We start from the raw sequence: 14,789 nt of genomic DNA on the forward strand, positions 1-14,789 counted from the left end.
TTTCACCTCCTTGTTACTTACTCCCCCTGATTATTTAAGTATTTGCTGACAATGTCTATTTACCTTTAAACTCAGATCCTGCCTTCAATGACACAGGAGCAGGAAGAAAGCCTATAATTATTTGTTCTTCTGTCCTCAGACTTCACTAAAGCACAGTTCAGAGAAGCATAATATAAGATATATGGTTCCCATTGTTAGTCAGAAAAATGTACTTTAGAAGATGGGCCAGATCACTGTTTTTTTTTAAATTTTATTATAACTTTTTATTGACAGAACATATGCATGGGTAATTTTTTACATTATTCCTTGCACTCATTTCTGTTCTGACTTTTCCCTTCCCTCCCTCCACCTCCTCCCCTAGATGGCAAGCAGTCTTATACATGTTAAATATGTTATAATATATCCTAGATACAATATATGTGTGCAGAACCGAACAGTTTTCTTGTTGCACAGGAAGAATTGGATTCAGAAGGTAAAAATAACTTGGGAAGAAAAACAAAAATGCAAATAGTTTACATTCATTTCCCATTGTTCCTTTTCTGGGTGTAGCTGATTCTGTCCATCACTGATCAATTGGAACTGAACTGGATCTTCTCTTTGTTGAAGAAATCCACTTCCTTCAGAATACATCCTCATACAGTATCGTTGTTGAAGTGTATAATGATTTTCTGGTTCTGCTCATTTCATTCAGCATCAGTTCATGTAAGTCTTTCCAAGCCTCTCTGTATTCATCCTGCTGGTCATTTCTTATAGAACAATAATATTCCATAATATTCATATACCACAATTTACCCAACCATTCTCCAATTGATGGGCATCCATTCATTTTCCAGTTTCTAGCCACTACAAACAGGGCTGCCACAAACATTTTGGCACATACAGGTCCCTTTCCCTTCTTTAGTATCTCCTTGAGGTATAAGCCGAGTAGTAACACTGCTGGATCAAAGGGTATGCATAGTTTGATAGCTTTTTGGGCATAATTCCAGATTGCTCTCCAGAATGGTTGGATTTGTTCACAACTCCACCAACAATTCATCAGTGTCCCAGTTTTCCTGCATCCCCTCCAATATTCATCATTATTTTTTCCTGTCATCTTAGCCAATCTAAGAGGTATATAGTGCTATCTCAGAATTGTCTTAATTTGCATTTCTCTGATCAACAGTGATTTGGAACACTTTCATATGGTGGAAATAGTTTCAATTTCATCATCTGAAAATTGTCTGTTTATACCCTTTGACCATTTATCAATTGGAGAATGCCTTGATTTCTTATAAATCAGAGTCAATTCTCTATATATTTTGGAAATGAGGCCTTTATCAGAACCTTTAACTGTAAAAAATGTTTTCCCAGTTTGTTGGTTCCCTTCTAATCTTGTTTGCATTAGTTTTGTGTAAAAGGCTTTTTAATTTGATATAATCAAAATTTTCTATTTTGTGATCAATAATGATCTCTAGTTCTTCTTTGGTCACAAATTCCTTCCTCCTCCACAAGTCTGAGAGGTAAACTATCCTATGTTCCTCTAATTTATTTATTATCTCATTCTTTATGCCTAGATCATGAACCCATTTTGATCTTATCTTGGTGTATAGGGTTAAGTGTGGGTCCATGTCTAATTTCTGCCATACTAATTTCCAGTTTTCCCAACAGTTTTTGTCAAATAATGAATTCTTATCCCAAAGTTGGGATCTTTGGGTTTGTCAAACACTAGATTGCTATAGTTATTGACTATTTTGTCCTGTGAGCGTAACCTATTCCATTGCAGATCATTGGTTCTGAAAGTTGATAAAAAAACTCACATCAGACTCTGGTTTATTCAGATGCTGAGCTCCAAAGCAGCAAGGCTGATAGAATAGAAACTAGAGCAAAACAAATGAGGCTTTTCCCCAGGAATAGTCAAAATAAGAGGGGACTAAATTAAATCTACAGAGGTGAAAGGATCTTATTCAAATACAAGATGGAGACCAGAAGCGAGAGAATAGACTATAATCTAGGCTCATCCTAGTTGGTCTATTCTTATCTTTCTATCAGTTTATGTGGTCAGCTTTGTCAAAGAATTGGAGCAGGTGATAGGCTCAAAGTGCTCATGGGGCCCTGGGAGGACTCCATCCTTGAATCGTATTATATTCCCTGGGAAAGATTCAAAGGAGTGAAGGCCTTCCAACACTCAGTTTCCTTTTCTTACCTCAAAGAGACTATTTCTCAACAATCTTCCACTTTTTGTTGCCTTGTTGCAAAATTTTCAAGTTATAGTCCTGACTGATGGAGCAAATCCATTCATAGCAAAATTTCAGGATATAAAATAAACCCACATAAATCATTGGCATTTCTATATGATACCAAAAAACCCCAGTGGCAAGAGATAGAAAAAAATCCATTTAAAATAACTTGAGATAATATAAAACATTTGAGAGTCTACCTGCCAAGACAAAGCAAGGAATTATATAAACAAAATTACAAAATACTTTTTATGCAAGTAAAGTAGATCTAAAAAATTGGAAGAAAATCAAATGTTCATGGGTAGGCCAATATTATATAATAAAATGACAATTCTACCTAAATTAATCTACTTATTTAGTGACATACCAATTAAACTGCCAAGAAATTACTTTATAGCGCTAGAAAAAATATTAACAAAATTCATCTGGAATAACAATTTCAAGAGAGATAATGAAAAAAATGCAAAGGAAGGTGACTAAGATGTACCAGACCTAAAACTATATTATAAAGTGGCAGTCATCAAAACCATTTGATATTGAATAAGAATTGGAGTTGTGGATCAGTGGAATAAATTAGGTTCACAATACATAACAATCAATTTCTATTGTAATCTAATGTATGATAAATCCTAACACTCCAGTTTTTGGGGTAAGAGCTCAGTATTTGACAAAAATTTCTGAAAAAATTGGAAACCAGTATGCTAAAGAAACACTCTATCCCATACTCAAGATTCCAAATCTAGCCTCCACATTCTCACAAGCTCTCTTCCCTATCTGGAGTGCCTTCTCTTTTCACTTCAACCTCAAATATTTTTTTCCTTCAAGGCCCAGCTCAGGATCTTTTTCTTCTTAGTAAAATCTTCCTTGATCTCCTCCCTGGTTTGTATACCCACGAAATGGGTTCATGATTTAGACATAAAGAAAAGCTATACATATATATATGTGTGTGTATATATATATATATATATATGCATATTCCTATATTAGGAGAACAAGGGGTAGTCTGCCTCTCAGATCTAAGGAGAAGGGAGAAATTTATGGCTAAAGATGAACTAAAGAACACTATGAAATGCAGAATGGATAGTTTTGATTATACTAAATTTAAAAAGTTTTTGTACAAACAAAATTAAAGATTAGAATAGAAGCAGAAAGCTGGAAAAAAATTACAACTAGTGTTTCTGAGACCTCATCTATGTATGGAGAATTGACTCAAATTTATAAGCATACAAGCTATTATCCAAATTGTAAATGGTCAAAGCATGTGAACAGATAATTTTCAGATAAAGAAATTAAAGCCATCTCTAGTCATATGAAGAAAAATGCTCTAAATCACTATTGATTAGAGAAATGCAAATTAAGACAACTCTGAGGTATCACTTCACATCTCTCAGATTGACTGAGATGTCAGGAAAGGATGATAAATGTTGGAGGAGATGTGGGAAAATTGGGACATTAATGCATTGTTGGTGGAGTTGTGAAATGATCCAACCATTCTAGATAGTGATTTGGAACTATGTCCAAAGAACTATCAAACTGCATACCCTTAGATTCAGAACTCTTAACTACTGGATTTGTATCCCAAAGAGATTATAAAAGATGAAAAAGGACCCCATATGTTCAAAAATGTTTGTAGCAGCCCTTTTTGTAGTGGTACGGTACTGGAAATTGAGTTGATGCTCATTTAGTTGGAGAATGGCTGAATAAGTTATGGTATATGAAGGTGATGGAATATTATTGTTCTATATGAAATGATGAGTAGGATGATTTCAGAAAAGCCTAGAAAGACTTATGTGAACTGATGCTGAATGAAGTAAGTAGTACCAAGAGAACATTGTACTCAGTAACAAGAAGATTATGTGATGAGCAATTGTGATGGACTTGGCTCTTCAACAATGCGGTGATTCAGGACACTTCCAATAGACTTGTGCTGGAGAGAGAGCCATCCAGAGTCAGACAGAAGACTATGGGGACTATGGCATTTTCACCTTTTTGTTGTTATTATAATTTGCTTGTTTTTTCCTTTCTCCTGTTTTTCCCTTTTAATGTGATTTTTTTATGCAGCAGGATGAATATTGAAATATGTTTGTAAGAATTGCATGTTTAAAAAATGATGTCCATTCAACAAGGGTATCTTTGTTAAAGCTCTCACAGTAAAAGGTTCAATGTAGCTGTGATTAGAGTTATTTATTTATGTCTTCTGATAATCACTTTCCCAAGATACATGCCTATCTTTTGCTTTCAGTCATGTCTCACTCTTTGTAACCCCATTTGGGGTTTTCTTAGCAAAGATACTGGAACAGTTTGCTATTTCCTTTTCTGGCTTATTGTACAGATGAGGAAACTGAGTCAAACAGTTAATTAAATGGCTTGTCCGGGGTGACACAGGTAGTTAAGTGTCCGAATCTGGATTTGAATTCAGGACAATGAATCTTCCTGACTCTAGGTCTGGTGCTCTATCCACTGCTCCACCTAGCTGCCCATACATAAACTAAGGATATTCTAATTTCCCCCATCACCATGGGATTCCTTGTTCTTTCTTTTTCCAATAATGTCCTCTTTCTTTGTCTGCTATCTCTTTGCCTCTGCCTCTGTCTCAATTTCTCTGTCCTTCCTTCTCTGTCTATTTGTCTGTCTGTCTCTCTTGTTATCTTTTCCCCTTCCTTTCTCCTTTTACTCCCTCACCCATCCCTGTCTATTTCTCTCTCTCTTTTCCTCTTGTCTGCCAGGCTCACAGACATAAACATACACATAAAGACTCATAGTATCTAACAATGTAGAGAGGGAAAGATATTAAGCACTTTCATCCATTAATGAGAAAAATGAAGCCATAAATGTGAAGGAAAGGATCCATTCAAGGTAACAAATAGCTAAGTTGAGGAGCAAAGATCTGAACTCCCATCTTCTTCCAGGTCTAGTGCTCATGGACTTCAGAGCACAGATAAAGGCTTTTAGGAGTAATGTTTTCATTTATCAAATGTTGAAATGAACCAAAAGAACACATGAATTAATTACACATCCTTATTCTTTTCCTTGTTGGAGAGAGAACTATTATTTCCCAATACAAATTTCTCAGTCGCAGATTTTTTTTCCTTCTTCTTCTGAAGAGATACATACCTGCCATTTCTGCAGCATCATCTTCTCTGATCCAATATTTTTCCTATAAGAAACAAAAAGGTTGACGGTGACCATCAAAGCACTCAGAGAGGCAACATGAAACATATAATCGAGGAACCCGTGCTTAGGTGATACTTGGAGGCTCCAGCAGGGAAGAGTTCCTTAGTTGGGCCCATTGATGGTGTCAGAGCCAGCTGACAAAGACCAAGTGGTTAGAATGGCTGAGATCATTGGCAACCTTCATTTCCCTCTGTCTTCTTCCTTTATTTGTCCTCATAAAACACCTGAAACCTCCAAATCCATCACCATTACCATGAAAGTAATCCTTCTTTGGGTGGACTCCCCTGTCTTATAATTCCCGAAAGTGTCAGTCATGGATATGTTTTTTTGAGAAAGTCCTTGAGAAACATTAGAAACAAAGATATTTTCCTTTGCTATTGCCATACATATATTTCCAAATCAGTAGCAGGAAGTCCTGGTAGTAATAACTGATACATATATGTGTATGTATATTAATATATACACACATAAATATATATGCACGTATATGTGTGTTTGTATAAACATACGTGTATATATAAATATGTGCACATATGGTTATATATATAGGTATGTTAGAATATATGTATCTAAACATACATATATTTAAAAATTGCAATAGCCTTGTGAAATGACTATTACAGTATGATTATTCCCTGTTCACATATGAGAAAAATGAGAGTCTAAATGATACAACCAGTGGGTTCAGCAACAAGAGAATTATCAAGGCTCTCTTGATTCCTTAATTAGATCTCTTTTCATTTACCATGCTCCATTTCTCCAAGCCTTTTGCATAATTTTGTTTCTATGAGGTGGAGACTGGACTTGAGATTTCATTAGTTTAGGGCGTTTCCTCTAACAATGGACACCAGCATATTCTCTTTATCTCAAGACTGCTTAGAGCACTTGGGCATTAAATAACTTACTCAGGTTCACACAATCCATATAACTCAGAGATGAGACTTGAACCTTCTTGGTTCTGAGACTAATTGAGTGAATAGAGACTAATCACTATGTTAAGCTGCCTCTTTCTCTCTTTCTCAACTCTCTCCCTTTCTTTCTCTTTCCTTTTCCTAAATGTATATCATATGTATAAGATGCATATTATGTATAACAAAAGCACAACACACATATACATACACAATGTATACATAAATGCACACAAACATATGAACACATGCATGTGAATATACATGCAATACACATACATATATACACACATGCATGTGTGTGTTTGTGATGTTTCAGGTTCCCAAGGAGACTAAAATTTGTCTGAGTAGCTACCAATTTAATCTGTTTTTTTGAACATGGTGACCAAGCCCAAGGCAAATCTCTGACTGCCTCAGGGAATGTATGTAATAACTCTCAGCCCATGTAAGGCTTTATTTACATGATGTGGTGAGCGTCTATGACCTAGCATTATAGAATGAGTTTATAGCAACCATTCACACAAATAACAACTCCTTTCCTTTCTGATAGGGAAAACAATCTATTCTTAGTCTGAGATTCTGCCTTGTGTGCAAAAGGCTAGGCCATGAGGAAACGGGATATCATACAGAGTGGAAAATAAACCTAGATGCTTATTACTGCTCACCATAGTTTGTTCATTTCTTCCAATGGCTTTATTTTGAGATTCAACAATTTTGGTTTCCAAATAGAATCATTAAATCAGTTTATTTTTATTTATCATTTATATAGCTCTGTTTTCATTTCCAGAGTAATATACTTTATGATGAATTATTAGATTTATTATATTTCATGGAGCCCCTATGAGAAAGATTAAATATTTCTTTTGAGTTTTCAGGAAATAAAATTGAGACAATGAAAGCCTTAATTTTCAAAAAGCTGAGTATACAATTACAGCTTTCTAAGTCTCTACTGCAACCTGTTTTTCCAGTACCTTCTGTCCTGGGAAACAAGGTTCTAGTAAGACTTTTTCTTGAACAAGTACAAAAGGTGCTGAGGGTAGTCACTTTCCTTCAAGATTTACTGTTAGGTAAAGAAAGAATAAAGAAAATGTATAGGCTAGTAAAACTGAGAGGGTACTTTGTTAATAGATCCCGTGTAAAGATACCACTGCCCTACTATCCTGATCATTTAATGACTCTGGAATTATGTCTTCCTTTGTGACTTATTAACATGTCACAATGTCAGGCATAACATCATTTCTATCTCTTCACTTTTTCAGTCTTTTCTCCACCATAAGCTGTTGTTAAAGGACCAGAATTTCCACCACCTCTTACTGCCTGAACTAAGAAACAGACCAATATAAGTGAGTGATTATTTTTAAGAACAAAAATTATTAATTTTAGCAATATTTTGATATAAGGCAAATATTGTAGAACTTATACAATTTACTCTTGAAAATATTAAGATTTTAAGTGAAGACAGTTTTCTAGAAACATAGTATACTAGCTCATCCTCCTTTCCCCTTTCTCATGTTTTTTTCTCTCTACCATTTCACACATAGAACTATAGAACATTACATATTTTAAGTTCCACATGATTCAGAATCACAGAATCTTAGTTCTAAAAGGGACTTAGAGATCATCTCTTACCTTCCATCCTCATTTTCCAAAAGAAGGATTTGAAGACCTAATAGAGAAGCCACGGTCAAACAGATAATAATTGATCATTTGACTTTAACCTTCTTTCCATGGCACTGAGCTTTCTCTAGTTGAGAGAACCTTGGTTTTAAAACCTACTTCCTGGGGATTTAGCTCTGAAATAAATCTTTGCCCTTTAAACTGCTTATACCTGGGATTATTTTTTTTTATTTTGCCCTTAATTTTCTTTATGCAGTTGCCTCAGGCCTGACTTCTTGCTGCTCCGTAGCACAGATGGAAACTAAATTTCCTCTCCAACAGCAAGCTGCCATTATTATTTAGTCCAAATCAAACAAACCTAGGGAGTCACTTACTTTTCTAGGCCAGTGCTAGGCAAAAGGACAAAGAAGATGAGGTTTATTTTTTTTTTACAAGTTCTTTACCCTGTGGATACCTCATCTATCCTTGTTCTTCAATCATCTATTCCAGATGCCTTATGCCCTCATGCTCATGTTGCCTGTTCACCATTCTGCTGTCTAATCCCTTACTTGTAGTCTTTTCCTAGACTCATTAATAGCCTTTGAACAACCAGTTCAATGCATTTTTATTAAGCACATATTAGGTACAGAGCACTGTGCTAGGCACTCAAAGGAGATACAAGGTTTAAATAAGGTCACAGTGATTCTCTGTTCTTCCAGGAAGGAACTTCCACTCTTGTAGGATAGGCACAAACATCTAAAGCTAAAACATAAAATAATGTTGTGTTATGCAATTTAGGAGTTCAGATAAAATGTTATATGAGGGCTGAAGGTAACATCATTAATGATGGGGAGAAGGAAAAATAGCACTTAAGAAGGAATTTAATGAGCATAGGGAATATTATGACAAGGAAGTGGGAGAAGACAGGGCTTTGGGGAAAATTTCTTAATTTTCCCGAGTATTTTTCTACTATTTCATTCTCTCATTTCTCAAGATGTCATTTAGTTAGTTTTAGAGTAATTTTATTCACTGGTCGCATGAATCCATTTTGGCTATTAAAATGCATTTATAAAAATTCATTGTCACACTAAGGCTGAGGACTTTAAACCAGAAATGAAGCATATAGGTTTTTTTTCCATGTCCTGTCTAGGCCAGGACACATTCCTAGATGAGATCTAAGCAAAGCAAAGCAAGGGAGATTTTGATCCCTCTCATTCTAGACACAATACAAATATATTGAACACAATGTGAAATTCAGTCCTATTACACTTGTAGTTTATGTGTTTGAGCCCTATACATGCAATCTATGATCAAATTAGTGTTTTTGGCTACTGCATTACTCTTGACTCAGGTTGAGTTTTTACTCAATTAAAACTTCCAGGTCTTTTCACATAACTACTATCTATTTGTATCTTCCCATGTTATATTTGTTTGGTTGATTTTTAAAATTCAGGTTAGGAATTTAGATTTATCCCTATCAAATGTTATTTAACTGGGTTTGGCCCATCATTCCAGTTTATAGAGTTGCATTTGGATACCAATTCTGTCATCCTAAGCATTAAGAATTTCATCTACCTCCATGGGATACATGTTTGCTGAGGCCATCATCTATGCTTTTTAGAAATGGTAGTTTACCTGCTAGATTATTAAAAAACTCCGGTACCCACTATTCCTCATTAGGAATAAATAGGAACATGGAACATTAACCAAGACATTCACTCTAGGCCTATTTATAAAAGACTGAGAGCAGGTCTAGTAATGATGGAGTTTAAAGGCCTTCTTACCTAGAGTTGTGGACTTGGAAAGCAAATCATTCCAAAACCTCCAAATCTCAATATGCCATTTGCATAGTTTCTCTCTCTGTCTCTGTCTCTCTCTTTCTGTCTCTTTCCTACCCTCTCCCCCATTCTCTCTCTCTCTCTCTCTCTCTCTGTATCTCTGTTTCTCACTCTTTATCTCTCTCCCTCCTTTCTTCCCTCTCTCCCTTTCCCCATTACACACACACACACACACACACACACACACAAACACACACCCCTTATGATAAAATATAAAATCTAGTCTGGATTCTCTAAGTTCAGAAAAACCTGGAGCAATCAGAGTATATCCCTGGAATGTGAACATAAACTGAAATATCCCCAAAATATTGGTCCAAGTCTATTTGTACCAGAGAAAAACCACATTTAACTTAGGCAAACCCCAAAGATGATAAAGAAATTGAAAGTTCAAGGGATTCTAGGGAAATTCTGCAACCATTTTTCCTACTTTTCTACCCTGCACTGGGATCAAACCAGTAGTTTCTTAGCAGGTCTTGAAAATGATCTTGTTTCAGAGTAGATAGGACACTGAGTTTGGACATAGGAATAATAACAACAATAACAATAGCATTTTATAAAGCATTTTTAGATTTCTAAGTACCTTGCATATGTTATCTCATTTGATAATAGAGGAAGACGGGGCTCAAGTACTTATTAGCTGTTTAATGCTGGGCTAGTCCCTTAACTTTTCTGAACTTCAATCTTCTCAGCCGTAAAATAGAGATAATAACAGCATCTCCTTCACAAGTTTGTCTGAGAATCTGCTGAGAAAATCTGTGTAAATCACCAGACAAATCTCAAAGCATTATATGATCTAAGTTAATTATCAATATTATTATTGAGATTGCTCCAGACTCAGAAGTTCATTGGTATTGGGAAGAACCAGTAGGAAATACGACCCTTATAGATTTATGTTGACTTTGCCTCCCATTCGACAACTTGTATGATAAGTCCCTTTCCTACAATCGCAATCAATATGTGTCAAAAATGGACTTAGCCTGGCATCTTCCTGTCTCTAAGGTTGCTCTCTAGCTACTATGGCACAACGCCGCTAGTATTGTCAATATTATTGCTGCTGCTGTTATTTCTGGGAAGTTCTGGAGATTGATCATGGGACCACAGAGTCAGAGCAGGAAGGAACTTCAAAGTCAGGCAGTTGAGCCTTCTCCCATTTCATGGAGGAAGATGCTGATCCAAGAGAAGTTAAATGAATTTGTTCAGGGTTACAGAGGTAGCAACAGCATCAGGAGCTGAACCTGGAATCTCCCACTCAAAGAGCCCATTACCATCATAGTTTTCTATTGAGTTTGGGCCTTACTGGATTACTGCATATGTTTTCACATATTAGCCGAAGACTCATACAAGTCTACTGAGCGCTTTAGGTTCCAGGACTAAAGGTACTGGAAAATACAGACCATAATTAAACTAAAATTCATTGTCCTTTGTAAACCAGGTTGATGATAATACTTTACAACTCCACAGTACACATAAATATGCTATATATAATATATATGTGAATTATATAAATACATATATCTAAGTATATGCTCATATGAACATATGCATCATATTTATAGGTGTAGATATATATATATTATATATACATATATCTGTATATCTCAATGTCTATCTATTCTTCATTTATCTATTTATTTATATCTCTATCTGTATCTCCTTCTTTCTGTTTATCATTTTCTGTCTCTCTGGTCTCTCAGTACCTGTCTCTGTTTCTCTAGTTCTCTCTTTCCATCTCTGTCTCTGTGAGTATGTCTCTGTCTCTCCCTCCCTCCTCTCTCTCTCTTCATCTCTCTGTTTTTCTGCCTTTGTCTTCTATTTCTCTGTGTGGGTCTTTGTTTCTGTCTCTTTCTTTCTGTCTGTCTGTCTGTCTGTCTCTCTGTATGTGTGTGTGTGTGTGTATGTGTTTGTTTGGCTGATCTCTGTGTCTCTGTATTTCTCTCTGGTCTCTGTCACTATCTATCTCTCCTTCCTCTCTCTGTCTTTATCACTCTATTTCTCTACCTCTATTTGTCCCTCTTTCTCTGTCTCTGTCTTTATCTGTGTGTGTCTCTCTAACCTCTGTCTCTCTGCCTCCTTCTCTGTCTGTCTGGCTATCTGTCTATTTGTCTCTCTCTGGGTGTCTATCTTTGTCTCTCTGTCTGTGTCTCTGTCTCTCAGTCTCTGTCTGTGTCTGTGTCTCTCTCATCTCTCTCAGTGTCTTTCTGTTTATTTCATCTCTGTTTCTCTTATCTCTGTCTTTCTCTTCCTCCTTTCTCTCTGTCTCTCTGCCCTTGTCTGTCTGCCTGTCTCTCTTTCTCTCTCTTCTCCCTCCCTCTTCCCTTCACTCCCAGTAAAGGTTCTGGGCTTCATTAGGCCATCTATTTTCTCATGTGCACATTTGTGAATTGAATTAGAGGCTGATATTAGGATTAACCTTGCAGGTAGAAGCAATTGTTTTTTCCCTCACCAGTGCTTGGCAATAACTTGTCTTTAAAGGTACTAGAATCTCAAACTTTTATTCAAACTCATAGACTCATTAAAAGTATGTTTTACCAAGATCTGACTACAATATTAAGATATGTATTTATCATATGTTAACTGCAATCTTGGAAGAAAAAATACTATATAATGCTCAAGATTCTTAAATGTGTTTCATTTTTGTTTAAATCCCCAGCACTCAGCAAGGTGCTTAATAAAGGGTTGTTGAATTAAATTGAATCTTCCAGTATTAATCAACTTTCTGCAAGCATAATGGCTCACACTTTAATGGTCATTGATTTGAATGGAAACTTATTCATTCCTTGCTTTGAAAAAGAGGATTTTCAAAAGACCTCAGAATCTGGGCATTTTCTTACCAGGTATGGTCACTCCAAGCTGAATTTTAAAATTCTAGAAAATCACAATTTAAAAAATAAGAACACAAATCCCAACAGAGTTGACTTATTGTTATGCATAGATATTTTAAAGATTTTTTTTATTTCCTTTCCATTATTTAATTCTCAGATAATTTCCTTGAAAAGGGTGATTTGGTTATCACAAACTGGGGTACAGTCAGAAATAGACCTGATAAAACTCTCCCCTAGACAAATGCTGGCAAAGTGTGCTGTAGGGTGGTCAGGCACAAAGGTAGAGGGCAGTTGGGGAAGAGGGGGGGCCTTCTTGATGATCTGTCTGACCAGCAAATAAATTCCTCTGTCTGTGGAATCAGGCTAAAAGCATTTCGCAATCAGCTCTACTGAACTTTCCCAAGGTTTTCAGGCTCATCAAACAGTAACCCCCCTGGTTCTTGTTTAAACTTGCAGGTTAGACTCAAACATTATGGTAATAATCTCCAAGGACCCAGGCTTCCAGTTGCCTAGTGACAAAGTTTCCGAGTTCACTGAAGAATTGAGACTATAACTGAGTAAGTTCATTTTTCTCTTTCTCTGTGTGTATGTGTGTGTGTGTGTGTGTGTATATGTGTGTGTGTGAGAGAGAGAGAAGAGAGAGGGAGAGGGAGGGAGGGAGGGAGGAAGAGAGAGAGAGAGAGAGAGAGAGAGAGAGAGAGAGAGAGAGAAGGGTAAAGAGAGAGGTGGGAGAGAGAGGGAGAAGGAAAGAGGGAAGAGAGGGAGAACAGGGGAAGAGCGAGAGGAGGTGAGAGAGGGAGACAAAAGGAGAAAGAGAGAGGGAGAGAAAAACATGTGTGTGTATCCATGAGTGGTGGCAGATATACTAATTACTTTTTTATTTTAACTTTTCTTAAATCAGAGTTTGAAGTTGTGCCTCTAGTCTCGAGCCTGCAATTTTAGAACTGCCAAGCAATTGAAACTCAAATGCACCCTGGTCTTTTCTTTCTGTGAGTTTTCTTTACAAATCCCAGACAAAAGCTAATTCATTATTTAGAGGAGAACCTATATGAGAGAAGGCCAAAAAAGGCAGCTCATTCCAAGGATAAAATAGTTTGCAGAGGGATGGAGGGGTGGTATGGGATCCAAAGTGGACTCTTGCAGCAGCTTGATAAGTTCTTTGGAAAGTTTTTAATCAAGGGTGTATGTTACAAGGTGACAGTAAAGTTACAAAACTCTTATTTCCTTGCTAAATGCTAGAACTTTAAAAGTGGTCTTTAAAATTATTTGGAAATATGCTTTAAATGCCCAAGTATTTCTAGGAATGTATACAATGAAAGCAACATAAAAAAACAGTGTGAGGATTATTGTGCTGTGATCATTCAGTACTCTCCTTCCAAGCTAGTCTCAAAGTCAGAGTAAACAGGAAGTCTCCTGAGTAATTATTGCTAAAGGCAATGAAAGTTTTAGTCCAAATGACCTGAAGAAATCACACTAAATGGAGGCACTCCAGATCAGTTAGGAAGAAGGAATTACAAGTCTTATAATTTTACCATAAGGCTCTATATAATTTAATATGTGGCTGGCTAGAAAATATTTTGGCTTTAAAATCTTGCCTTTAATCTTATTTCTGATGCTTACCACTTGTGTGATCTTGGACATATCATTTAGCCTCTCATGGCCTCAATTTACTAATCTGTAAAACAAGGGCAAGGGGAAAGGTGCTAGACACATTGGCCTCTCAAGTCCCTTCCAAATCTGAATTTATGATTAGTTTTTGATTTTGATCCATAGTAGATACAGTGCTAGACATGGAGTCAGAAAACTCAGTTCTAATCCCTCCTCTGACTTTTTTAATAGCTTGGTATGACTATGAATGAACAGGTTACTCAATTTATCTGAGCCTCAGTTTCCTAAAGTGTAAAACTGACATAATAATATCTAGACTACTCTAAAAGCTGTTATGGGAATTAAATAAGAGGTATGGCAAGTAGTAGGTATATGTCCTTTATTATTATAGAAAAGACTAGCACAGGGAATGAAGATTTGGGGTGAAAGCCTGCTTCTTATACAGACCAGCTGGGACTGTATACATTTGCTGCTATTCAGTCCTGTCCTACTCTTTGGGACCCTATTTGGGATCTTCTTTGCAAAGATACTGGAGTGGTTTGCCATTTCCTTCTTCAGATTAATTTTACAAATGAATTAAGTAATTTGGGTAGGTTCACAAAGTTAGTAAGTGTCTGAAACTGTATC

The 14,789-nt window shown here is 36.2% G+C and overlaps 2 protein-coding genes across 7 annotated transcripts in view; one reads left to right on the forward strand and one right to left on the reverse strand.

Moving 5' to 3' along the window:
• WDFY4 (WDFY family member 4) overlaps positions 1 to 14,789 on the reverse strand; it is a 486,698-nt gene that overhangs the window by 62,532 nt on the left and 409,377 nt on the right. For all 4 annotated transcript variants that reach the window (XM_031956283.1, XM_031956282.1, XM_012539778.3 and 1 more), the window contains one exon: positions 5,331 to 5,373. In XM_031956283.1, coding sequence (XP_031812143.1) covers positions 5,331 to 5,373 — 43 coding nt within the window. The remainder of the gene's footprint in view (positions 1 to 5,330; positions 5,374 to 14,789) is intronic.
• The window catches only part of LRRC18 (leucine rich repeat containing 18), a 33,580-nt gene continuing 25,539 nt past the window's right edge, over positions 6,749 to 14,789 (forward strand). For 2 of the 3 annotated variants that reach the window (XM_031956291.1, XM_031956289.1), the window contains exons 1-4: positions 6,749 to 6,767; positions 7,558 to 7,641; positions 13,011 to 13,111; positions 13,456 to 13,543. The gene's annotated coding sequence lies outside the window, so the exon portion shown is untranslated. Of the gene's footprint in view, positions 6,768 to 7,557; positions 7,642 to 12,382; positions 12,567 to 13,010; positions 13,112 to 13,455; positions 13,544 to 14,789 lie in introns of all 3 variants that reach the window. The other variant, XM_031956290.1, reaches the window with a different exon arrangement.

This window comes from Sarcophilus harrisii, chromosome 2, assembly GCF_902635505.1.
Source record: "Sarcophilus harrisii chromosome 2, mSarHar1.11, whole genome shotgun sequence".
Lineage (NCBI taxonomy): Eukaryota > Metazoa > Chordata > Mammalia > Dasyuromorphia > Dasyuridae > Sarcophilus > Sarcophilus harrisii.